The sequence below is a fragment of the Gallinula chloropus genome (genome assembly GCF_964237585.1).
Source record: "Gallinula chloropus genome assembly, chromosome: 2".
NCBI classification, from domain to species: Eukaryota; Metazoa; Chordata; class Aves; order Gruiformes; family Rallidae; genus Gallinula; species Gallinula chloropus.
In genome coordinates this window covers 53,140,616-53,165,788 of record NC_140086.1, presented here as the reverse complement: position 1 = coordinate 53,165,788, position 25,173 = coordinate 53,140,616, and the positions used below count along the sequence as shown (strand labels likewise).

The 25,173-nt window shown below is 43.6% G+C and overlaps 1 protein-coding gene across 1 annotated transcript in view; it reads left to right on the top strand.

Moving 5' to 3' along the window:
• DLGAP1 (DLG associated protein 1) overlaps positions 1–19,691 on the top strand; it is a gene marked incomplete at both ends in the record, with an annotated part of 149,911 nt that extends 130,220 nt beyond the window's left edge. Inside the window, 4 exons of the mRNA XM_084260144.1 lie at positions 4,287–4,705; positions 14,031–14,122; positions 16,429–16,581; positions 19,482–19,691. Of these exons, the coding sequence (XP_084116270.1) occupies positions 4,287–4,705; positions 14,031–14,122; positions 16,429–16,581; positions 19,482–19,691 (874 nt within the window). The remainder of the gene's footprint in view (positions 1–4,286; positions 4,706–14,030; positions 14,123–16,428; positions 16,582–19,481) is intronic.
• Between the last annotated feature and the right edge of the window lie 5,482 nt (positions 19,692–25,173).

Sequence of the window (25,173 nt, the reverse complement as noted above, 5' to 3'; positions counted from 1 at the left end):
CACTAGATGATCCTTGTAGGTCCCTTCCAACTGAAACAGTCTATTCTAGCATTGCCACCAGGAATCAAAGTTTCCCTGCTAAGACCATGAAAGAGTACAGTTGACGGGTAGAGTGAGGCAGGCTGAATGAAGTGCCTCACCACACATGAATTGGTTTGAAACTTAGATCTTTTCTGGGGTAGTTGGGGTTTGGTTGTTTGGGGTTTTTTTTTAAGAAAGAAAGAAGTTCTTTTAGTTGAAATGTGAACATGTTTTTCAAAAGAAATCAAAAGAAGGCTTAGCTAACAAGTGACCCTGTTGTTGCTGTTCAAAACACATCGTGCTGTTGTTCTCTGTACTGGTTTATCCAGTCTGAGGTTTCATGGCTTTCTGCACCTTAGGCCAGATACCTGCTGCATTTCTCTGACGCTGTAATTATTACACCTTGTGCCTGCAGGGCACAACTGATTACAAAAGGACCAAGCCTGAAAGCAGAGGAAGAAGCAAATCTCTGTTTTTAACAATTACCAGCAATTTTTGAAAACTTTTGTGGAGTTTTTGGGTTTTTTTAGACAGACCTGTGAATGTTTTGTTTATCTAGAAACTAAAAACTCGGGCATCAGCTCCAGCAGCTCTTCTGTGGTATGGAGTTTTAACTGAGAGCAAAACGAGAAAGGCTCATGTGGGACACAAATGGTGTTTTGTCTGAGTAAAACATCCTGGAATTGAGTGAGGAAGCTATGTCAGCGACTAAAATTACCATCTATTAGGCAGTTTATATAGATGTGCTGGGGGCAGGCAGATAGTGGGTGTCTTCCTCCATTTCCATTTTCATTCAGCATATATTTCCTTGGGAGTATCTTTTAAAATTTTGAACTATATTGAATGCTATATTCTGTTGCCAAGTTGTTTTTCTTTTGAAGACAAGATAGGTTACACAACCCAGTGCCAAGAATCTGTCGAGCAAGCCTGTAGCATCCTATTATATAGATAAAACAAAGGCAAGAAAAGTAGGTCACTCTGTTTTATTTGTTGAGCCGTGTCTGGTTTTAGTGGTACTCGCTCATATTGAACCCAGTAAGAGTACACACCTGAAAGCTTTGAAATGTAGTGCCTCCAGCAATACATCCTCTTGACAAGCAGACCTTGATGTTTTCACATTTGGGATTTGTTGCACACTGAAAAGCCAGGGTGTTAACTGAAAATACAAATGGTCATCTGAAAGAGAAGGAAATGGGAGGCACTGGGGAAAGCAGAAGGCGGCTGTGGTGTGGAGGGGCTTGGAGAAGAACCAGCCTTGATTAAAGCCTTTGCTTTTCTCTCCAGTACCGTGGAAGGTGTGGAAGAGCACGCCGTGTACTAATGCTTTGGCTTGCAGTGAACCCTGACTAAGTGACTGAAAAGAAATCCTGCATGAGCATGTGGCTGTGTGGGCACACATGTTTGTGTGTGTGTGTGTGTGTACGTGCATACACGCACTTCAGTGCAGATGAGGGATTTGTCTGGTCCGTGGCCAAATTAAAGCAAGTGGGTTGTTTGGTTTTGAGTTGTTGTTGTTTTTTTTTTAAATAGCATAGATTGGACCAAAAGATTTTCATTGTATTGTCAGCCTAAAGCTAAAGTCTTTCTAACCACTAACACCAGTGTAACAGCTTTTCTCTGCCAGGCACCAGTAGAGGATACTTAGGAAGAGTATAAAGGAGTGTGCGTAGAGGAAAAGTATAAAGGGTGTGTATAAAGCACTACTTCTCCCTGTAGACCCTCCCAGTATAGCAGTCTGTTGTTCAGAAACTTCCTAAGCCAGATATGACATCTGTGTAATAGCTCTTCCTGGACATATCTCCTGTGCATTTGATCAGGTTCTCTTTGAACCTATTTTTACCTGTAGTTTTTCCATGATCTAGTGGCAATTTAATTGCACATTGTCTAAAGAAATACTTCCTTTTGCTGGATGAAAATCTTTAAACCTCTAAGCTTTGCAACTGGCTGCTTTCTGACCCATGGTTCTTGCACCCTGAGAAACGGTGAAACATCACCATTTCACAGGTCTCTCATACAGCTCCTCAGCCATCTGCTTTCTAAACCAAGAAATGTCTTTCCTTCTATGGAAGCCATGCCATATCTCCAGTGATCCTCATCCTCCCTTTTGAACTTTTTCTGCTGTGTCAGTCCGTAGCAAAATGCTTTGCTCTGCTTGTCAAAGGATAAATACTGCCGAGCTGAAGAGTTCTGCTCACTCCATATTTTTCAGTCTGCTGGTGCATATCGTGCAAAACTACAGTGGCATAACCATGACTTTTACATCATTTAGGTTCCAAAAGAGCTGTAAGTGACAGGCACTGCATTAAAATGGATATATTCCAGGTCATTATATATAAATATATATATGTATGTGTGTGTGTGTGTATATATATACATACGCAATCCATTATTAAAATTTTCCAGGGAATGGTGTGGGTGAGAAGGTAATCTGAGCTTTCCTCTGTGGAAGAATTGCTCCCCCCTTTTTTTTTTTTTTTTTTTTTTTTTTTTAAGTTGGAAACCCTTCCCAAGCCCTGTTTGGCTTTGCTCTACTCCTCTCTAAGCCCCAGATCAACAGCCACGAATTTTCTCCATCAGCAGGACTTGATACAGGCCTATCCAAAGTAATGCCACACTCCTCCTGAGGTATCTGGATGTGTCAGGTATATAAGACATGAAATTCTCCCCCAGCATCCTTCCATCTGCTCCCTCCCAATTGCACACTTCATACACTCAACAAAGTTTTGCAGTCAGTTGGACTTGGATGGTCGGCTGTTGTTCTTCAGTGAAAGGTGAACCATAAATGAAAGGGATGGAAATGGTGCCCAGCATCCAGCTCCTCTGTCTCCTAGGCATTTTCACTGCTGCTTGAGCTTAAAATAAAAATTGAACTGGTAAGGGCAAAACAGTCAAAATATCACGGGGAAATGGGTCCCAACGCTGGTTTTAAGAGTAAATGGGAGATTGTGAACAAGCTGGAAGTGAAATACCAGCAGCATGAGTGCACAGGCATCCCAGGGTAGTAAGAAAAAGGGGTGGGAATCTGAACCTATTAAGTTCAAAGCTACTCTAATTCCAAAGCCTAAATATTACTAAATCAAATAACTTCTGCATTAATTACTTTAATGTAAATGTTCTGGCTTCTTTATCTCCTTTCATCTTGTGTCAAAACAGGTGTCTGCTTCGCTTGTTTTCTTGTGTTCCTGAGTGCATCAGTTTCTAGAGTTACCCCAACTGTGTAATTATTTGCCTCCAGATTTTCCACTCATTCCCTCTGCTTCATCACCTCTGTTCTCACTGCCAGCCCCAGCAATGGCTACTACTCCTTACCCTTCCCTCTGCTCCTTCTCTATCAGTGAACAGGTGGACTACCTTGGATGCCATGGACTGCAGAATTTGGGGTGCTGTTTACATAAAGAAAACCTGCCCAAACACAAAACCTCAAACCTTCTATCTCCCTGGCTTTTGCCTTTACTCTTAGGGTCTGCGCTCTGCCCTGAACATGAGGGAAACTATGGAAGGTGATAGGAAGCTGCCTACAGGGTAGCAGCCATCACCATGAGGGTAACGTAGGGAGCAGCTGAGAATTCTGCCTTGCATGGAAAGGGGAAGACTGAACAGAATCCGGGAGTTGGATGTGAAAAACAAACCGCCTTAATGGTGAGAATGGCTGCCAAAATTGTGAGAGACAACAGCAGTATTTGCAGAAGTAGTAAACTAGCAAGTATGTAATTATGAAGAAGAATACTTACCAGGGTTAAAAATAACTTACTGTCTCTATAAATGGAATGTATGCATTATATAGATAGCGGAACCCTCTTTGGTCTTACCATCTTATCAGTCTCACATGTATGATTTTTTCAAATGTGGCTGGTGAGCCTGGGTGTGTAACCTCAAAGGGGTGTGAGTTTTAAAAGCCGAAAGATAAGCCACTTAAAATTGGGCCCTTTAAACTTGTCCAGTTTACTTGATTGGTAACCTAAAACCTGAGGTACTAACAGGGTGAGCTGCCTCTTGGGCTAGCCTCTGGCTTTGCTGAACCACACAACAATTAGGGGTGCTTGCCTAAATAAACAGTGAGCTTGCCTGGAAACAAGAGAGATGTTTGCTGGCTTGCAATGAGAAAATAACCTTTTGCTGATAACTTCAAGAAAAAATACCTGAGTGTAGGACTGAGAGACATAACCATCAGTCCTTGGAGGAGTGGCAGAATCTTAATTAGTCCTTTCTTACGGAGTTACCTGGAAAAAATATTCTAAATATTTTTCTGTTTGTGCTCTCCAAAGCTTTCGCAGGTTTACACGATCTAATAGTGTAACGACAGCCGTGCAAGCAGACCTGGATTTCCAGGAGAACTTTGAAATAATCGACCCTCAAGAGGACAATACATGTTCTGGACAAATATCAAGACAATTTTCCCGAGATGCAAGCACCTCTACCGTTAGCATACAAGGGTCAGGAAACCATTACCATGCATGTGCAGTGGATGATGACTTTGACACAGATTTTGATCCATCCATTTTACCTCCTCCTGACCCCTGGATTGACTCTATCACCGAAGATCCTCTGGAGGCTGTTCAAAGGTCAGTGTGCCCACGAGATGGCCACTGGTTTCTGAAGCTACTTCAGGCAGAGAGAGATCGTATGGAGGGCTGGTGCCAACAGATGGAGAGAGAAGAACGGGAAAACAACCTACCTGAGGACAGTAAGTAACTCTATATAATAGTATTGCAACTATAAGTATTTCATATAGGTCAAATTAACTCCAGTGAATCCTGTATCGTGCTCTTCCTTATTTAGCTAAGGAAGCTATGGTCATGACTCTCAAAAGGACCGTATGCATGGATATAATAAGCCTTATTAAAGTTGACAGGGAGTGCAAATGTTCAGCACTTCTGAAACTCCAGAGGCATTAGCTTTTGGGATTGCATAGTTCCACAGATAATTAGGAGATTGTGGTTAGAGATCTTGTAGTATTAATGTTTCTTAACTCTTCCATTTGAAATCACTTCTTATAACCTCAGAATATCATTGAAAAGATTCTACCTCCTCTTCCATATATTCATATTTTAGCTGCTTTTTTAGATGGTGATTTGCATCAAGAGTTTTCAGATACTTCTCCCAACTGAAAGATGTTTCAGTTGTGCTTCCAAGTTGTTCCCTCTCTCTCTTCCTTTCTCCAATCTCCCCTCATCTCCCTCTTTGATCTTCCTGGTAAAACAAGCTCTCCATATTCTGTGATAAAACACACATACACACGCACAAATCTCATCTCACTTGTCAGCACTGCCAGAAGTATTACCCCACCCAAAAAGGTAATGGAAATGTCCTTCATTAGTAAGAAGGGTTGGGTAGATTATTCATTCACTCAGGTTAGGGAAGAAGAGCTGAAAAAATGCCTCCTTGTTCCATTTTTTTTTTCTCCCAGTAAAAATGGAAGATTTTTTTTTCTATTAACTTCTGTTACAAGAAGCAGTACTATTGACAGCTGTCAACTTTTGAACAAAGGTAAATCTGTGAGCTTTAGGAGCATGCTCCACATCAATGAAGCTTTTTCAAATTCTAGCAGAGAACTCCTAGAAAACACTAAGGACCAGCTGCATCCAGAGAGTAAAATATTTTAGAATTCAGGCACACCTTTGTGTATTTTCCTGGGTATTTTCACACCCCCAAATTAGCTCCTACCAAAACAAGGACTGCTGCAGTTCCAGGGTTACTTCTTCCAAATTTCTAAGCCTTCCTGTCAAGAAAGGAGGCACTGATATTCTTTTGAGGTGTGAAGGTATTGATTTATGGAAGGAAAGGAATTAACACCGGCAAAAAATATTTTTTTTTTTTAATTCTTAGAAATGCATAAGGTGTATTTGCTGGAACTTTCCATTGAACCCAATGAAAGAAATAACCATAGACAAGTTTGATCTGGATAGTTAGACAGTATTGTAAGCAAATGCAAATTGACTTCTAATGGAAAGTATAAGATAACCTTAACATTAAGGTATGTTCAGGTTTCTACAACATTTCTGTTACATAGCAGGCTAATGATTTCTTCCAAGAGAAAAATATAGAAGGATTAGCCTTCAAAGCAGATCCAGATTCCCCAAGTTTCAGAATATTTGAACCTTATTTCTAATTTATATTATCAATACATTGAAATATCTCTCTGAACGTGTATCAGAATACAAAGCTTTAATGTTGGTAGCATGCAAGAAATAAACCCCACGCACCCAGAGATTTTAGACTGAAACAAGAGGTGTGAGCACATAACATATAGGAAATACACAACATTTCTAAGTCCAACCCACAAACCCCACTTGCTTTCTTTGCAACAGCAACTCAGATTGGACACATGAAGTTTTCTACAATGAGTGTGGTGAGGCTCTGGCACAGGTTGCCCAGAGAATCTGTGGCTGCCCCCTCCCTGGCAGTGTTCAAGTCCAAGTTGGACTGGGCTGTGGTCAGCCTGGTCTGGTGGAGGATATCCCTGCCCATGGCAGGGGATCGGAACTAGATGGTCTTTGGGGTCCCTTCCAACCTAAACCATTCTGTGATCCTGTGACTCCATGAACTGATAATAATGGAAAACACTACAGATACTGCATTTGTGTACCAAAGTAGTTACCTTAAGAAAAGAACATGAAGTGAATTTTACAAGGCTGATACATGCATAACATGTATATCCATGCACAGAGTTTTCTCTCAGTGTCTTGGTGACTTTGATACATGATAGTTTTAAAGGGGTCTTCTTTGAGCAGTCATGGGGAGAGGTCAGTTATGGGGAAGATAAAGAAGTGGTTAGGCTGGCTATTCCCAATGCCTCCTTACAGAGCACATGGCAATGTGTCCTGCAGATTATTCCTCCTCATCATTTTTCCGACCAGCACTTCTCATGATTGCTGGAAACGGGAGGAGAAAAGGGGTCACTCATGTTTTGTGGTCACTGGTGAGGTACTGGTTTTGGTGTGACGCCATCAGCCCCGCTGGCATGTGGCAGCTGCCTCCCACAGAGGCTGCACGGGGCTTTCCGCTGTGGCTCCGTATTGCCTGGTGCCAAGAAAAGCATATGGTGCATGGTCGGGCCATGCTGCCCACTCAGCAGTACCAGAAACAAAAGCCAGACTGTTACAAACCCTGCCCCGAAATAGGTCCTTTTTCATACATCTATAAACTTTGAAGGGGGCTGGGGGGGGGAGGAGGGAGGGAAGAAGCAGAAGAGGTGTGTTCGCTTTGGCTTCCCTAATGAAATATAACCAGAGCAGGGAACGCACCCTTTGTTTTCAACCTGACATCCCCAGCGTGTGTTTGGCCAGATAACAAAATAATGAGAACGTGTGATGAGCGAGGTTTTCTCGATGCCATGGCAGCTGACAGAGGGTTCGTCCCCCCAGCGCTCGGCGTAAAACGATCCGCGCTTCCTCCAGACAATGCGGCCCTTGTGCGAAACAGCTGTCTCGGGGAGACGGCTCGCTGCTGTGTGACAGTAGCTTGTATGTTACATAGATACGTTGGGTATTATCTAGCTGGGAATGAATCTACCAGATGGGATCGAATGCTTCTAGCTGGGAAATGGAGTCTGCTGCTGTGTATAAAAACAAGCTGTGGTCCGGTGGCTGCACGATGAAATGCCAATATAGAGAGAAATGTGGCTCCCCTTCCGCTATGAATTATTTATTGTATAGTATGTTCAGGTTTTATCTGGAATCATTTTCTGATAGAGCCGTGGCGTGTGTAACAGGCAGATGAATACCACTCACACTCGATAGGATTTCCATGTATTTTGCTGTCACGGGGACCTTGGCTACAAACTCATGGGCTCTCATAAAAAAGAAAAATGATGCTAGAGATCATGAGGCCAAACACCTTGTGAGAACTGATTAACATGCATGCTTTGGATCAGGCCCTAAGTGAAACCAACTGTTTACCTTTTTTGTTTGTTTTTCTCTTCCCCCTCTGCTATCTCCTCCTGTCTCTACCCTGCAACATTTCATACCCTCAGAGTCTCACCACAACGTTAGCCAGCGGCTTCTGAACACATTTTTTCCCAGCAGCGGTGGGCACAGGACCATACACCTACTGCCTTGGCCTGGCTTTTGCTGGATTTTGTTGTTGTTGTTGTTGTTTTTATTTCACATGAGGCATTAACCTTTCTGGAAGAACTGCAAGATGTCATTTTGACCCTCTTCAGAAGCGCATCTCTGCCATGCAGTGTTGTAATGTGGCTTCTACGCGAAGATAACCATCGGAAGCAGACCGTGGGCCTGATTCACCGCGAGTCAGGTGTAATGTGGGTTTAGTGGCAAGGCGAGTCAGGCCAATCGAGTAAACACTGAAACAGAAAAACAAGGTTCTGACAAGACATGTCATTATAACTGTCTTGTGTGCGTATTATACTCCTCTGGGCTAGTCTGTGAACAAAGGTTGACCTCATCTGCAGTAACCTCACTGCTTAGGACCAAAGTCTCTGCGAATTCAGCCAGTTCTGGCAAATTATGCAATGCTTGTATACTTTCTGCTCTTTTGTTTTGATAGCTTCACGGGAGAACTTTTTTAAAAAGAGTGAAGGCTAGACACGGGAGGAGACAGTTAAGGAAAAGATACTCTTGGCAGTAGTTGTGCATGGCAAAAGAAAAGACGACTACTGAGTTCACTGTCAGGAGCAAGGAAAACCATTTTCCAGTCCTCTGCAGGGCTTGCCCGAGGTGTCCTGTTCCCCCCTGCTCAGAGGTACCAGTGGGCTGATGCAGCCTTGCAGAGAGAGTGTCTCCAGCCTGACGTAGGGATGGACAGTCACCAGCCTGACGTGTGGACAAGTCCAGCTGGAATTCCCCTGGCTCCGTGCCTCTGGCCATCTGCCTGCCTGGTCCTTTTCTTCCTCCGGTTTTCTTTCCTCCCCAGCCCTGCCAGTGTCCGAAGGCTAGCAAGGAAAGGAAAGAGGTCCATGAGTGAACAATATAGTTAGGAAAAAAACACCAAGTGTGCTAATAAAAGCCAAGTCAGTCAGAGAACACAGGAAACTGCTTTAGTCCCAGTGAACAGCATTTACTCATGCAGACAGCCCTATTAATTTCTATGACATCACTCCCGTAAGCAAATAGGACTCAAAGCAAGGGCTGTCCCTTCCATAGCTTGCTCCATTTGTCTGTTTTCTCCTTAACAGCTGAGCTTAAGACCTGAGCAGTAGCTTTAACTTTGAATTTCCTGGCTTTTGTCATGCTTGGCGTTATTTAAATGTAGGTCTGTCAACATGAATAGGCTAAAACGCTGGTCCATCCCGGCTTGGAAATGGATTGTGACAGCTCTATGGCAGGATTGCTTCATATGCACAGTGCCCAGCCAACATCTGCAAAGCAAATGTCAGGCTGTGTCCCTGTAATTTCGGTTATTGTTCCTGCCACTTGCTCCCGGGGCAATGAGGTTTGCTGTTCCCTAGCTTGCTCCCTGCCTACCAACCAGGTGTTTTCACGTTGAGGGGATCTGATAGGCACAGACCTAAAGTGCCTCCTTTGTCACTTTGTTAGACCCTGGGGCCTGTCAGAGTTGAAATGCAAAGAGATCAGTTGGTGGGTTAAGGCCAAATAACGCTGCTGTTCCTCAAAGCTCCCGTGGCTTCCCCTCGATGACTTTTCACATCACTTCAAGTGGGTTTTGTTGTTGTTTTCTTCTAGTTTGTTACGTTGTTATACACACACGCAGAGTCTCCTTCCAGGGCAGTGTCACCAATTCTTTGCTTGTGTTTGAAATTATTTTGTTGTTGTTCATTTCTTTCCTGTGAAAATGAGGGGAAAGGGAGGAGACCCACAGAGCCCCACAATCCCAAAGCAGGGCCTGTCAAGTTCTGAGAACTAAGAGGAGAGAGAACTTACTGCTTGAACAGCATGTAGTCTGAGTCTATGTTTAAGAATGTTTTAAAAGGACAACAGGTTGAGGGATTTGGAGAAAAAAGGAAATTTGCGTCTATCCCAGCCTAACATTCTGCGTCCCCTAGTCAAGGACAATAATAGTGAGGAGGCACTTCACAATAGCTGAATTATATCAAAATAGCTATTCTGAAGCAGTCTTCCAGAACAGACGTAACTGTCTGTTTCTTAAAAGTCATCACAGGAGAGAGCTGGATTTACAAGGAAGAGAGGTCAAAGGAAGGAGGGGGAAGAGAGAAAAAAATTAAAAGGAAACATTCAAACTATAGAAACCAAACAGTGCAGCACACACACTTCTCCCCCTGGGGGAGGGGTGACAGCAAAGCATATGATGGATGTTAATAATGTTGCTTAATGCATTACTGGAAAGCATTCAGATCTGATGGTGCTGAGTGTGCTGTACAACCCTGTATGGAATAGAAAGCAGACATACCTAACATTGTATAGGTGTTTAAGTCTGTTATGATTGCATCTTGATGGGTGGGTACTGTTTGTTGTTGCTTGGTTTTATATATCTTGTTTGTATCCTATTAGCTGAACCCATCGATTTGAATGTTTACATTTTTTCCTAGGTATTCTGAGAATTATCTTGGCAGTTCCACTAATGTTCTTGGTATTTGGCTTCAAACCTCACAGGATTTTCTCCTCAGAAAGTATCACTCTATTTTTACATCTTGGTTTTTTTTTACTATACCATGGCCTTTCTCTTTGGCACCGGGGGTTTTTGACTGAGTAAGCAAAATGAACACTCTGCCTTGAAATACTGAAAGCAGCGTGCATTTGGAAACAAAACTATCGATCAGGCTTTTTTGCTTTCTGGAGAAATTCCTTTCAGTCTTTTGCATGCTTTGCCTTTTTTTTTTTTTTTTTTCTCCTTTTTCCAAACTTCGGTGAGGGAGTTTGTTGTTGACTGGTTGCACATTAACAGACTGCTTGCTTTTGAGGGGCTAGGAATCAGTGACACTTGACTAGATACAGCCGCGGCTACAGCAGAAGTGGCAACAATAGAGAACAGCATCAGCATGCATCCCACAGTCAGCTGGGATGATGGTTTTTAGGCAAATAGCCAGTCGCTAGGCAGCCAAGGACAAGGACTTCCTTTTCCCTCTGCCGAGATCTCTGAATATTAAGCTCTTCTTCCCTCAAAGAAAGGGGCACATTCCCATCCATCACCAACAAGGTGTATTTACATTTCTTCGTGCTCAGGACGTGATTTCCAACTCGGGTGGTACAGAGCTTCCAGCAAGAGCCTCCTTCATCTTTTTTTTTTTTTTTTTCCCCTTCTCTCTTTTTGTCCTAAGAAGTCAAGAGACAATTTTTTCCTCCCTTTCTCAAGTCTTGGGAAGCGTCAGAGTGGCCGAGCTCCAGATGAGGCAGCTGTTCCCAAATATACTCAGTGGGTAGAGTTTTCATAACAATGGGAACCACATGAAAGCTCTGGGAGTAGCTCCTCCTACTATTCAAGAGTCCTTTCAGTTGAGTGGTTTGCATATTGGGTTGCATAAATGACTAGACACACCAAGGGGTCCATTTTCAGCACTGTGCGCATGGGATTAGACACGCAAGCCTTGCTAACAATAATGAGAGTTGTGTGCAAAGCTCCCTGCGCAATGTGCTGAAAATATTCCGCCTGGTGAATCTTCCAGTTCACGGCTATTTCCTGGCAGCCCTGAGCTGAGTTCTGGGAACAAACTGAAAGTCTGGGCTCTGTGTGTGTTCGCAGAGTTCTTTCCTATAGCTTCTGAAAATAAAAAAAGGCCAAAGACTGTCTCTTCCCCCACGTGCTTCCCCTCCCAGCCCCCCCGCCCCCTATGTCTAAAATATAAATTAACTCTGCATCCCACTTTTCCTTCAGCAGCTTTAAGGAACAAGATTTAAGGCTGCTGAAGGAAAAGCTGTTTGCCCTAAAGGAGCCAAATGCAGATTTTGTACTACTCTCTGTCTGGTCTCAGCTCATATGGGTGCTTGTGCGGGTCTGCTTAGCGTGTGGCTACACAAGGGAACCTGTTTCCCTTACCAGACATTGCACAGGGGCATTCTGGTCACAAGCTGCTGACATGCACTGCAGCCAGTCACGGGACCATGAGACCCTAAAAGTGTTGTCAGAAGTATTTGTTTGCTTGTTGTTCATTGTGGTAAATCAAAACACTTAACAGTATTTTCCCAGTGCATGCTAAGGTTGGATTAGGTTTGACACAAAAAATGACCATGCCCAAGGGATGGTACGGAGGATGGCAGCTTAGGACTCATCTCTTCCAGGCTTTGCCAACAAATCATTCACCCTGAGCAATCCACTTCATCTCTCTTTCTCCTGTTCCTCCCTCGCCTGCCTCATTGTGGGGTTTCAGCCCAGCCAGTGGCTGAGTACCACATGCCCCTAGTTCACTCACTGAGGAGAAACAGACAGAGTCTGGGTCAGGATAAGGACAGTTTACTGACAAAATCACTGTGAAAGGGGAACAATAACAGCCCGTAGCAAATTACACTCACACCCAGTGATAACACAGAGTACTTTACCTACCCGATAACAGAGTGCTGCAGGAGGCAAGGACCGACCCAATGACCCAGCCACACTTGGACTGCCCAGGAGACACCCAGGAGCACCTCTTCCTGACCAGCCCCTCTTATGCAGGAGTGATGCCAGGTGGTGTGGAAACAGCCCTGGCTGACTCAGTTCACTTTTGCTGGCTGCTAGGGGAGGTTAACTCTGGCCTGGACAGAACTGGGACACTCATGTATCCAGACTGTAAGTTTGTCATGGAGAAGTTGCTGTGTTTATATGAGGATGGGGACAATGCAAATATCTATGAGTAGAAAATTGTGACACAGTTGCTGCCATTAATGAAGTGGTAATGGTTTTGTTATTAAATGAAATGAATTTAAAAATAAATATTTAACCAAAGAATTGAGGGATAATAAGTTACTTCGGCTGAGATGGAACATTAGTGGTGGAGCCAGCTGCATCCATGATGCCAACCTGTTTATTTAAAGACTGTGCATAAAGCATAGTTGTTGTACACTCGTGTGCACACACACTCCCACAACCCCACACACACCCTCTTCCCCTCTACCAGAACTCAGCAAACCCCAGGGAAATGCAGGTCTCTGAACACACCGCTGCATGCCTTGGTTTCAGGTAGCATACCCTCAGCTACCCCTTGCAGCAGTAGAACCCCAGCATTTCAGTGTGGTTCAATGCAACTCAAACTGTGTGAGCTCCTGTTTTATTAAGAGAAATGGGCTATCTTCTGGTTCTGTGGGCTGTCTTCTGGTTCACTGTGGTCCTTCACAGTACTTGCTCAGTCCAAAGAGACCATAAGTACCCAGCTGTCTGTACAAAGGAGTCTGGGAGACAGGGCAAGAGCTGGACCTTTTGACACCTCCCTCCAGGTTGACAGCAAGGAGGAGAGGCCAGGGTGTGATTGCTCCCTGAAGTATGCCTGGGCATTCAGGTTCAAAGGCAGAAACTACCTCAGACTGTACTCACAGAAAATACTCAGAGGGTCCGAATGAAATTCGTCAGTGTGCGTTAAAACCACCGTTCTCTTCCTGGGGCTCGATACTCAGAGAAATCTGAAAACAAGGTGCCAGGCTGCTAAGCGAGATGACCGAAATGCTGGTAAGATGCAATGCTTTCCCAGCTGAGTAGGTGACATCACAGGGTCTGAAAGCCACATGTCCTTGCACAGGGAGTTGGGTTTGTATTCGAAGCCTGAGCCTGGGTTACAGTGACGGCGAGGGGTGTCATTTCTGGAGAGGGCTTTCTGTACAGGTTGCAAGATCTTGTGATTAGCCATATTTACACCACCGTGGAAGCGCTCTTTGCTGGATACAACTGCTCTCACTGGGGGAATGAGAGCACACTGCAGCAACAGATGAATGTTTTTGCCAATGCAAGCTGCCCTGGCAGTCCTTGCTGTATGCTTTTGCCCAGCGCAGATCTGGTCTCAGATTTACCAGCCTCTCTCTAAACCGTAGCTGAGAGGTAGCACGCTTTTGGAAAGCTGGAGCTGACCACCACATGGCTTTCTCTTCTTTTTTTTTCATAGGCTTTTATTTGCCCACAGCAGAAAAAAAAAAAAAAAGCATTGTGCCTTATGTTTCTTTTTCTCTCAGTTCTAGGGAAAATCCGAACCGCCGTGGGCAGTGCCCAGCTTCTCATGGCCCAGAAATTTTACCAGTTCAGAGAACTTTGTGAAGAAAACCTGGTATGTAACTTCCCTGCTGACCCTTGTGTGCCTTTTACTAACCCTGTGAATAATTGTGCGTAAACTATACCAATTTTCTAACCAGGTACTTTTTCCAGAAAGGGCCTTGGTAGGAATTTGGGAGTAACTCTGTGAAACTCAGCAGAGACAGCGTGAGTTTAACAATAGCTTGAGAGCCTTGAAACAAAGACAGGCAAAAGGCTTTGGGTGAAACATCACTGAGGCTCTGCTGCTGACTTCAAAGGAACAAGGGTCTGCCCCTTGACCCCTGAGTTCAGTTCACATGGGCACGAGTGGGGCTTTTCCACATCATCCAAATATTGCCTGTGTTCAGCCAGACAGAAATACCAGGGAATCAGACACTCAAAAGTTGGTGCCTAATGTTCCACAACTCCAACAGCGAACGAGATAAAAGTGTTTTTCCAAAGTGCTGAAAGGGCGAAGAGGCTGTATGTGATCGTTATTATTACTGCATGTAATTGGGTTATGCTGCAAATGCTGTTATTATTGTTTGCTATTTTTACGCTGTTTGTAGTAGTAAAATCAGAATGATCACTCCTGTTGATAGATCAAGATACACTTCACACCATGTATATAAAGCAGCACTCTCAAAAACGCCAGCACTTACAAACAGTTTCCAAGCTTTTTAATTAACGATCCATTCTCGCAGAGTAGGTACAATACATTTAATTCCCAGTTTGGGCAAAAAGTTCTACAAGCCCCCAAAGCATAGAGCATTCTGTTCTATCAGCATAGTATAGGGAAGGGACAGCAAACCCTGCAACACTCTCCAGAGAGGGGTGACTGTCTTCCACTTCAGTTAGTAGACCTCTGGAAATCAAGCCCCAAACAAAAACCTGCCTCAGTGGACAAGTGCAGCAGGAATCAGCTCTGCCTAGGCCTGCCAGTTCTTAACATAAAAATTGAAAAGGCATTCTTGTTGCCCATCTTTGTAAATAAAGGCCTACAACTGGGCGACCTGCTAGTGTCAAGTGCTGAAAAACTATGGAGCCATGTCCATATGAATCTAAAAATATATACTGTATTGTTTTCAATAATTACTCTGTTGGCATATGCATAATCACCCTGTGAGCATCGTTCCTCAGAGTTGCTGTGAAAGCACAAGCACTTGAAAACTTCTTAAAACAAGCAACTGACCCTTTTCAGTTTATTGCTTCTGGTGAGGGAGAAAACATAAACATGAGTAGAATTTGAGCTGTGTATCAGACAACATGCAGAGTAAACACAGAGTAGAACTTGAGTCATGTATCACACAACATGCATGTGTCTGATATTGTTTTATTTATTCTTTATTATTAACAATATATCAGTGTAATGTTATGAGGCCACAATATCCACGAAACCTTTCTGACTCAGACTGGCACAGGGACTGCTCAGCATTTACAAAAAAACCCACCCCAGCATTCTTGAAGTGAGCGCATGCAACACCCAATTTATATGAAGAGTTTCAATAGGGACCATTTCATGTGTGTCCACTGCACGCAGGAAATGTTCACAGCTGGGTTGCACTGAAGGGATGCGAGCCAGAACAGGACCTCTTGGGTCACCAGCCTCTGGTCCATGCTGTGCTGAAGGTGCTAATGGCCCAGATGTGCTCTTCTGAGGAATGCTCTGGGGCTGATGAACTGGACTGAGTTTGCACATGTAAAACAGCGATGCTCACATGTCCCAGTCTCCCTCCTCCCAAAAATGCGCCTGTAAAAATGGGATTGCTATGCTTCTGCATGTTCTCTTCTGAGCTTTTCACCCTACAGAGGTCATCCTGGTCCAAAAAAAAAAAAAAAAAAGAGGTGTATAGGAGGCAATTTTACTTGAAATGATGTGGTTTTGTAGACCTTAGGGTCTCCAAGTGTGGAAAAGGGCTTGTAGACTGGTATATTACTATTTGCACAAGCAGAAAACGTACATTTGCACAGGTTTCAGTCTGCCTACAAGCGTGAACATGGCAGGGAATCCTTCCTCATGAAAGTGAAGAGGAAGCTGGCGATTAATTTCAGTGCAGTTAGGATACCACTGGCTGTGCCCAGAAACATCCCCAAGGCAGCTCCTGCCACAGGGGACCTGCCACACACCCTTTCCCTGTGCTCCACCGCTGCCGTCGGTACGCGGGGGGTTGCAAAAGCCCCCACCAGTAAGTAGTGCTCCGCTTCGCTTCCCTCTCTGTGTCTCACCAGTGGCTTGGATCTGCTGAAACTGCTTTGCTAGCGAGATTCGTAACCACTTGCACAAATGGTTTACATTAAGAGGTACTAAAGCCAACGTGTCTTTTTTCTTCTGTTGCACAGAATCCTAATGCACATCCACGGCCGACCTCCCAGGATTTAGCAGGGTTTTGGGATATGCTGCAGTTGTCCATAGAAAATATTAGTATGAAATTTGATGAACTTCATCAGTTAAAGGCCAATAATTGGAAACAGATGGATCCTCATGACAAGAAGGTAGAACATTGTAGATTTTGTATGCTTCATTTAAAACCCTGCACAAATACTGGACAGATTAAATAGGCCTCTGTGTTACAGCGTTGACGTTAAAAATGTGAAATGAAGCTCATATCAAATTAATTTCATTGTAATAACAATGTTTACATAATACTCATCTGGGATATTATCTGTAATATGTTTCAGGCATATTTTTAAACCAAATCTGTCTTTGTGAATCGGATAATGGGAATGTGGTACTTTGTTAAGCTTTACATTTAATCATATTAGACGATCAATCGTTGGAAGGAACTGCCTTATATATTGATTCTTAAAATTAAATAAATCACATTTACGGTTCATATTATTGCATATAGCAAGAGTTCTAGGTTGTGTTACTGAAAAAAACTAGGAAAGCACTGTATCCATTGCTGACTTTGGTAACCAGATTACAAACAGAGCAATATCAAAAATATGCCTTCCAAAATGTTACATGAAAGAACTTCTACTTTTTTTTTTCTTTTTTTTTGTTCCATTTGTTTGGGTTTTGTTTCTTTTGGTTTGTTTTTTTTTTAATGGGTGATTTCATAAACAGGTTCACTTCGCCAGTGGTGTTGTTCACCCAAGGTAGCATAAAAATCATCTGGAGCTTTGGTCTTCTTTTTTTTTTTTTTTTTTTTTTTTAATGTAGTCTTCTCCTGTCACCACAAAAAACTAGCACATCTCCAAGTGTGAGCCACATTTCACTTTCCATTCTCATTTGGCACCATTGCCTTACTTTTCTCCTCACTATCCGCATCGAGAAAAACAGCACTTGGGTGAGCCAAAACACACAAATGTTTCAGAAAATCCGTAAAAAACCAACCCATTCCTAGGAATCAATGGTCTAATGTTGGGCTGAATTTCCACTGTGGCTGGTCCGACAGCAGCGAATACAGCTAACAGGTAGGGTGACCAGAAGGAGGGGGAACATGACTTACAGGTACAGTGGCTCAGACAGGAGTCTGGGCTGCCCCAACTTACGGTCAGCTGGCTGCTGATGACCAAAGCGGTGTTTTCTTTCAGACAAATAACCCTAATAATATCAAACCCCATTAATCTTGCAGCAGGAAGCTTGCAAAGGCAGTGCTGGTAGCACTCTGTCTCTTCCTCCGATCAAGACTAAGTCCTGTCTTAGGAGTGCCATGTTCACACCATGTGTGCACACCTAGTGTGTTTTGTAGGGGGATGAATGGTAATGTGTTTTCCTAGCCCAAGGTACTGAAGGCAAGTCATTTTCTTATCTTCTTTTTTTTCAGTATCTATCAGAAAAGGAGGTTAAAACCGTCAAACATGCATGCACAGAAATGCTGGTATATGGTGTTTCATTAGCTTTTACAGTAAAGTGGGTAGGCTGAATGTTTGCCATTGCAGAGTAAGAAACAAGAGCTTTCCTTAAAAAAAAAATGTGCCTTTTCTTTGCTTCTGATAAACATTTCAAAGAGTTTCCAACAAAAAGAAGACTATAACGGGTTAAAGGAAGTTAAGTAGTGCTGAAGAAAGGGACCTACAGTAGGAAGGTAAAAATTTTAAAGAATTATACTGACTGTGTTCCTGTTCCAACAGCATTTGTCTATAATTCTAGATGAAACAGATCATCTTTCTTAAAAAGGATAAGGAAAAAAATAAAAAAAAAGAAGAAAAAACTTTCTGTGGAATTAATATTTGCAGTTGCCTTTGGCCTTTGCCACTGGGCCCTTTTTAAGCGGCATAGATTAATCCTTGGACGGAGAGAAAAAGCGAAGTATGAATAAGTGTAACTAAGCACCTTTATATTTCGAGCCATGGAAGCTGTTGTGAGCAGCATGAGAGAAAACGAAAGGGCAGAATGGGACCTTTGTAGTGCGATAAAATCCCTTCGCTCAGAGACCATGTTCACAGTTGGAAGGGGATGTAACTTAAAAGACAATCTAATTAACTTGACAAAGTCTTTGTGGCTGCTTGAAATTCAGACGTGAATACACTTTTCTTTTTCGGGACAGATCCCTCTCTGAGAGTTTTTCTGGTTGGCTTTTTGTGTGTGTGTGTGTGTGTGTGTGTATATGCACCAGGATATACATGAAAGTCCTCTTCGCTGACTGCGTATCTGGAGCTAGCTGCCACCATGATGATTAACACATGTTCTCTTAATGTGTCTTAAGTTTTTCCTACCATTTTTTTTTTCTATTTCTAGCTGATTGTAGGTTGTCATGCCTGTTTAGCAGGAGGCTAGAGTTTATGAGCTTGCACAGTGAGACCCAAAGAGTGGGATTTCTGAGCATTCATTAAGCCACCGCAAAACAGATATGTGTTGGTTTTTTAAAAAAGTATTTATTCTGATGCACCAGCTGCAGGCAGCTAGTTCCCATCTACACGAGAGAACTCCAGAGCCACGGTATCTCCGTGTTGCCAGAGCGCCTAGACTTGCACACGTATAGAAGAGGGTGTCGTATGAACATATTAGAGCCAGGAGTCGGGGCTCTCCAGAGTTCCTCTGCCAAGAGCAGCGTTCGCTCCCTGGGCCGCACACAACTGGCGGCGGGAGCCAGCGTCCAAGATGCTCTCCTTTCTAGTCCCTGGCACCAGGAGGAGACGCCTGGATCCCCCCGGTCCTGGGGAGCCGCACTAAGCGGTTGGCGGCGGTGGGGGCCTCGGCCCTGGCAGCGCTGGGCACCGTCCCGGAGGAGAAGTAGTGCTGCGGCCGGCCCACCCCTCCCTCCCTTTTGTCCTTGCCCTATGTTTATGAACCCTTGAGCACAAAAGCCAGTTCACTGAAGACAGAAAGGCAGATAAGAGCTAACAAACCTTAGGTAAAATGTGTGTTCTAACTACTGACATATCCTAGTTATTCCCGCCTTTCCCTGAGAAGCTGTATAATGCCATTAACCTTCTGCTTTGATCAGGAGAGAAGGGTCCCTCCTCCAGTGCCAAAGAAGCCATCGAAAGGTCAGGTGCCACTCATACGAGAACGCTCTCTGGAAAGCTCGCAGCGTCAAGAGGCCCGGAAACGGCTGATGGCTGCCAAGCGCGCTGCATCGGTCCGCCAGAACTCAGCTACCGAGAGCGCCGAAAGCATTGAGATATACATCCCCGAAGCCCAGACCAGGCTATGAAGGGATCCAACCGGGAGGACTCTCTCTGGCAAGACAAGCCTCATGTATAATCTGCCCCTCTAGGCTCCTGCTCAAGGTCACCATGAAGTATTTGTACCTCTTCCTCCTCCTCTTCCTCTCTCTCTCTCGCTCTCTCTCCCCCTCCCTCGTCCCCTCCCCTCTCTCTGTACGCAGCCGCCCCGATGCTCCCAGTGAACTTCCACTGCCGTGGCGTAGTTGTCGGTCCTCCGAGAGATGTCCTCTAATCACCCTTGCTTTCTGAAGGTTCATCCATGTCATCACGATGCTTTGTCACATGTACTGATGCTGCCACTTTGCCTCATGTAAACGAGTACAATCCTTTCTTCTTTTTATTTTTTTTTCTTTTCCTGGTTGAAACAAATAAACGCAGCGCTCAGACTTCCACCCCACCTGCACACCTGTACAGTAGATGCTCCGTTTAACTTAACTCATAATCTTTAGTTGACCTAAAGCTAGTCTGTTACCCAGTGTACAGCAATATCAAACTGTAGGGGACTTTGGAAATTCCAGTCATGCAGGGTGATCCTTTCGGACTCTGCCGTCTTCCTCACAAAAGATGAAAGGAGCTATGACTCAGATTCCCTTCTTTTTATTACTGTTTTTTTTTTTTTTAAAGCAGATGGCGCACTTTATTCTAAAACCTCCGAATCACACCTTCTCACCTGAATTTAAGGAGTCACACAAGGGGAGGGGGCTGGGGCGGGAGTGGGGAGGGAAGGGGAGAAAACAAACCAACAAACAAACAACAAAACAAACAACACCGCTCTGGGAGGTGAAAAAGTGGAAGTATATCCCGCAGGTGAGATGGCGAGGGATAGAAAAGATCCTGTGGAAAGTTACCTGCACACTCACAGCTGCACAAACTGCCTCATTTTTATTTCATCAATCACTACTTAAACATTTCAATCAGCAGAAGATTGTAAATTCGATCTTCCAGGGAAATAAATCTATTTTGAAAGGCAATAAAAGAGTGAAAAGGAAGGAGATAAGAAGCAAAGACAGTTGAAGAGATAATATAAAAGAAGGATTTTCTTGTCCAAGTATTAAGAATTTTTAAAACTGTACTGTATTGTCAATTCCTCTTGTATTGTATTGTATGGATTATCTTGGTTAAAAAAAAAAAAAGACAAAAAAAGAAAAAAAAGCTTGGTTTTGTTGATGTCTTAATCTCGGTGGGACCATCCGATCTCACACGTCCACGCAGCCACACACGGACACCTGTAGGCAAACTGCTGTACATGGAGCCTCCGATGCTTTCCTAGGCCAGGCTTGCTTTGCTCTATCCACAGCCAATTGTATGCTACAGTTCAGACTGCTTGTCACCAAACAGTCCATATCTAGGAGTAAGTTTCCAATTCAGCCTCCTCTTAATACTACAAAATACCCATTTCAAGAAGAACAATAAAGTATTTTTCACAAGTTACGGAATCAATATGAACTTAATTTTTTAATTTTTTTTTCACAACAAGCCTTCCTACCCTGGCTTCTGCCATTGTTTTGCAATCACAAAAAATATGCATCCCGAGTAGCTCATTAATACTGGGGGGAAATGGCAGACAGTAGGGCTGGAGAGGAGCGTGAGAGGTCAGCCCTTGTGCGTCCATCCCCACCAGCCACCCCCGGCTGAGGCAGGAGCTTGTCCTCCACCTCCTCTGACAGGGAAGGATGCCGACCACGCCGCTACCGAAACCTCTTGTGCCAACATTAGGGAAGCTATGCCAGGCATGTCGCTGAAAGCAAGTTGTGTGCGGTGCGTGTGAGAGTGAGTGTGTGTGCGCGCGCGCGCACACGCCTGCCTATCTGGCATGTGCTGCTGAAAGCAGAATCGGCGTGAGCTGGTTGGGGTGATGGGGCTGGTCCAGGGCCGAGGAACAGTGTGTGGCCCACGGTGTGCGTGCGGCCTCACGGTGATGCTTTCCAGACCCCTCCGTTGGTCCCTGCGTGCTCTTCGCCGTGACTGCCAGGGCACAGGCATGTGGGAGAGGAAGGCAGGATGCTTTCTCCTCCCAAAGGGAGCAGGGGCAGGGAGACACAACCCCTATAAGAGGGGCGCAGGGTGCAGCCGTAGCCACACACCAGCACTGGTTGGACGTGCCCGTAGCAGGAGAACTGCTACGGATGGTCCAGCTCACGGAAAAAACCCACTGCACGGATGACGCAATTCTGCAGCTTGCATTTTAAAAGCTTTTTAAATTGTCATCGAAAAAGATAAGCTCTTGCAAGAACTGTTCATCAAGATCATGCCAGACAGCTTCTTTTCCTACGACATCATAGCCAGGTGCTAATTTAATTTCATTCAAGAATATAGGAGAGGTAATAGGTTCTGGCACCAAGTATTTTCATGAGAGCATACTAAAACCACTAGAGAATTTGCTACCTCTCAAAGCCATTGATATCTGAGCTATGTCTTTATAAACAGGGCACAAATATTTACTGCTGTGGTTTACAAGATAAGGGCTAATAATAATTTAATATATAAAAGACTTTTAACTAGAGTAACCAGAAATCCAGCGTAACCCTAGAGTGCTTTGTGTTACAGGAGCTTCGAAAGGTTTGATCCTCCAAGCGTTTGAATACCAGTGTATTTGCTAGTTTTGAAACACCGTGTTTAACTTTTAGCAGCGACGAAACATCACCGTGTTTGCAGTATGTAATAGTGCCAACTGCCACTTTTGAGCATATATAGTCATAGGAAGTATTAATTATTTGGAACTCATTTGTACTGAAATATTCAAAGCGGTATCCAGGTGAGAGTCCATGTTCACAACTGTGTCGCAGAATTCTTTCATTTTGTGGATGTTTCGCGAAAGATGAGTTAAGGTTTGGGTTGACAAGTGGCTACAGAAATTTATACCCAGCAAAGCTCCCCCCTAGAAAAAAAAAAAAAGGCAGAAAACTGAAGACTGCCTAGTCTTGTACGTTACGAATTACTATATTTCTAGATCATAGAATATTTTTCGTATCTATTTTAAATTAACCTATTCTTAGCTGAATGCCTGTTAGTTGATTTGGCGCTGAAGAGACTATTATAATGTTTGCTTAGTTTTTTAGGAAAATATTTTTAAAAACCAGCCAAGACAGAGACCTATAAAATAGAATAAATTTGCCCCTAGGATGCCACTAGTTAACCACTTGACTCATTTGCCAACACTAACGCTAGTATATTTGCTCTATCGTCTATTTCAGTATAATTTGTGATTATTTGTTTTCAGTCTACCCTGCCCAGTGTATATGAAAAATGCCTATATTCCCTTTCACTTTGGGACTAAAGAACTGCGCTTTTCTTTTTGTTTCTCTCTTTTTTTTTCCTTGGGGGAAATTTTAGAAAAGGCTGTTTTTGTCTCCTGCTTCAAAAGTTTAAAAGTAAATAAATAAGTATTTATTATATTTTTTGCAGATGTTTCCATAAAATTCTCATAATCTTTTTGTAAAGAAAGATGAAGAAATGGATTAAAGATTTTTAATATTTGAAAAGGTAAATAGAAATAATTTATTTGTAATATATTTCAGTTTATTTATTGGTGTTCCCTTAATGCTTTGATGTGCACTATCACTTTACTTTAAATTGTATCTTTGTGACTTTGTTGGTTCTTTGGTTTGGGGTTTTGGTTTTTTTTTTTCAAGAAAATGGTCAAATGCATACTTTAAGTAACTGGAATGTAACTCACTGGCCTACCTGCATTCCCAAATGTGATTTTAAAAATGTTTTTGATTTGAAACAAAATCTACAGATTTGAAAGCCTTTAGACAGAGGAGAGTGTTTTTATGGCTTAACGATTTGGGTTTCCATAGGATTATCTATCTAGTTTGTGTGTGTGGACAGGAAAATGTAAATAGATGAATGTTTCCCATAATGTAAAAAGAGCAAATTAATAAAATAATTAATGCACTGCTTGTAAGAGCTGTGGGTTTTCAATGCAAATTCATTCTCCCAGAACTGCCAAGGCGTTTCATTTGATGTGGTCAATGATAAAAGCGTGACAAGCAGAGTGTTTCTCTTAAGCACGTGTTAGCTTAAGACCAATCCTGCAAAGTCTCATATGAAGAGCACCGCTGAGCGGCCTGGAAGTGCTCATCTGCACAGATTTGCTCACAGGCCTAACTGTTGCCCTGATCGAGGCCTTGAGCCTTAGTGATATCTTCAAGGGCGCTTCTGCACAGAGCCCAGCCAAACCCCGCTGAAGGTGGCAGGACTTAGGCTGTTGACTTCAAAAGAAGCAGTGGGAAACCCCTAGCCTGTTTCTTCTGCCCCGTGTTGGTTCCCTTCATCTTGGTCTCGTCTCTGGTGACAGCTGAAATGAGGGGGGCAAAAGGGATCCCAGGCGGAGGTAGCTGACTTTCCCTTCACTCAAGTCCAGCTTCCAGATGGGGTTTTTCCCAGTACGTGGAAAAAAGGGCCGTCACCAGATCCCATAGGAGTATGTCCCAGATGATGATGTACATGGCAATACCAGAATTTAAAGTGATTCTGATTCACTCTATAGGGCCTAATAATTATATTAACAGCATGACAATGCTGCACCAAGTCCTGTCTGCCCATGGTTAGACCCTCAGCCTGGGAAGATCAGAAAGATCTGTTCCAGGAATCTATAGGCAGGGAAATTTCTGCTTAAAGGATTATTACCACCGAGATTAAGGGATTTCTCTTCATCTGCTGGAATTTATGTCCTCATTGGTCACCGATAAACTGATACACTGGGGATGGAAAAAAAAACGAAATTAGAAAAAAAAAAGTGTGATTATTTAAAAACCTTTCTGAGGTGGCCAGTGTCTTTGTAATAAGAATAGATCAGAGGGTGTAAACCAACAGATACGTTTCAAGCTGTTCTCCGTCAGAAGAATGAAGAAGTTCAAACCATGGCTCATAGCCCTGCCTTTCATGCACACTTAAGGTAAACTTTATCTCTATTTATACTCGATGTTTCCTTCCAGATCAAATCACGAGCCTTCCCCACAAGCAGAGCTTGTTGTCAGTTTGTTTGCCAAAGTCTGTTCCCCCTGCTAGGCATTTGTTTTTGCAGCACGCCAATAGGCAAATAATACATTTGGGCCGTTGGTTTGGAGCGCGCTCGCCTCTCAGATCTGTTAAGAGTTGGTGTTGACTTTGAGCTGACATTTTTTATAGGAATCGGTAATAACAATATCAGCCGCTCTGCTGCTATCAGCATTTGTTGTCAGAGTCTTGGGTTTATACATGACTTGGAGCGCAGTCAGTAAGCGAAGCTCTCCTTTCCCACTCTGTGGGATGTCACAGGGTTGGGTCAGTCCCGCCAGCCTGTGATATCCGGGGTGGGCTTGATCTGAGCAAATATGAGACCAGGACCCACAGTTACAACACAGTTGTTCCCTTTCCCTTTAGCTTGATGCTTATGCCAGTGACCCAAAAATAATTGCTGTCATGCCATGGCAAGCTCATTCACAACCATGGCCCCTTCCCTGTGCTTTCGTACGCGGCGTGGAG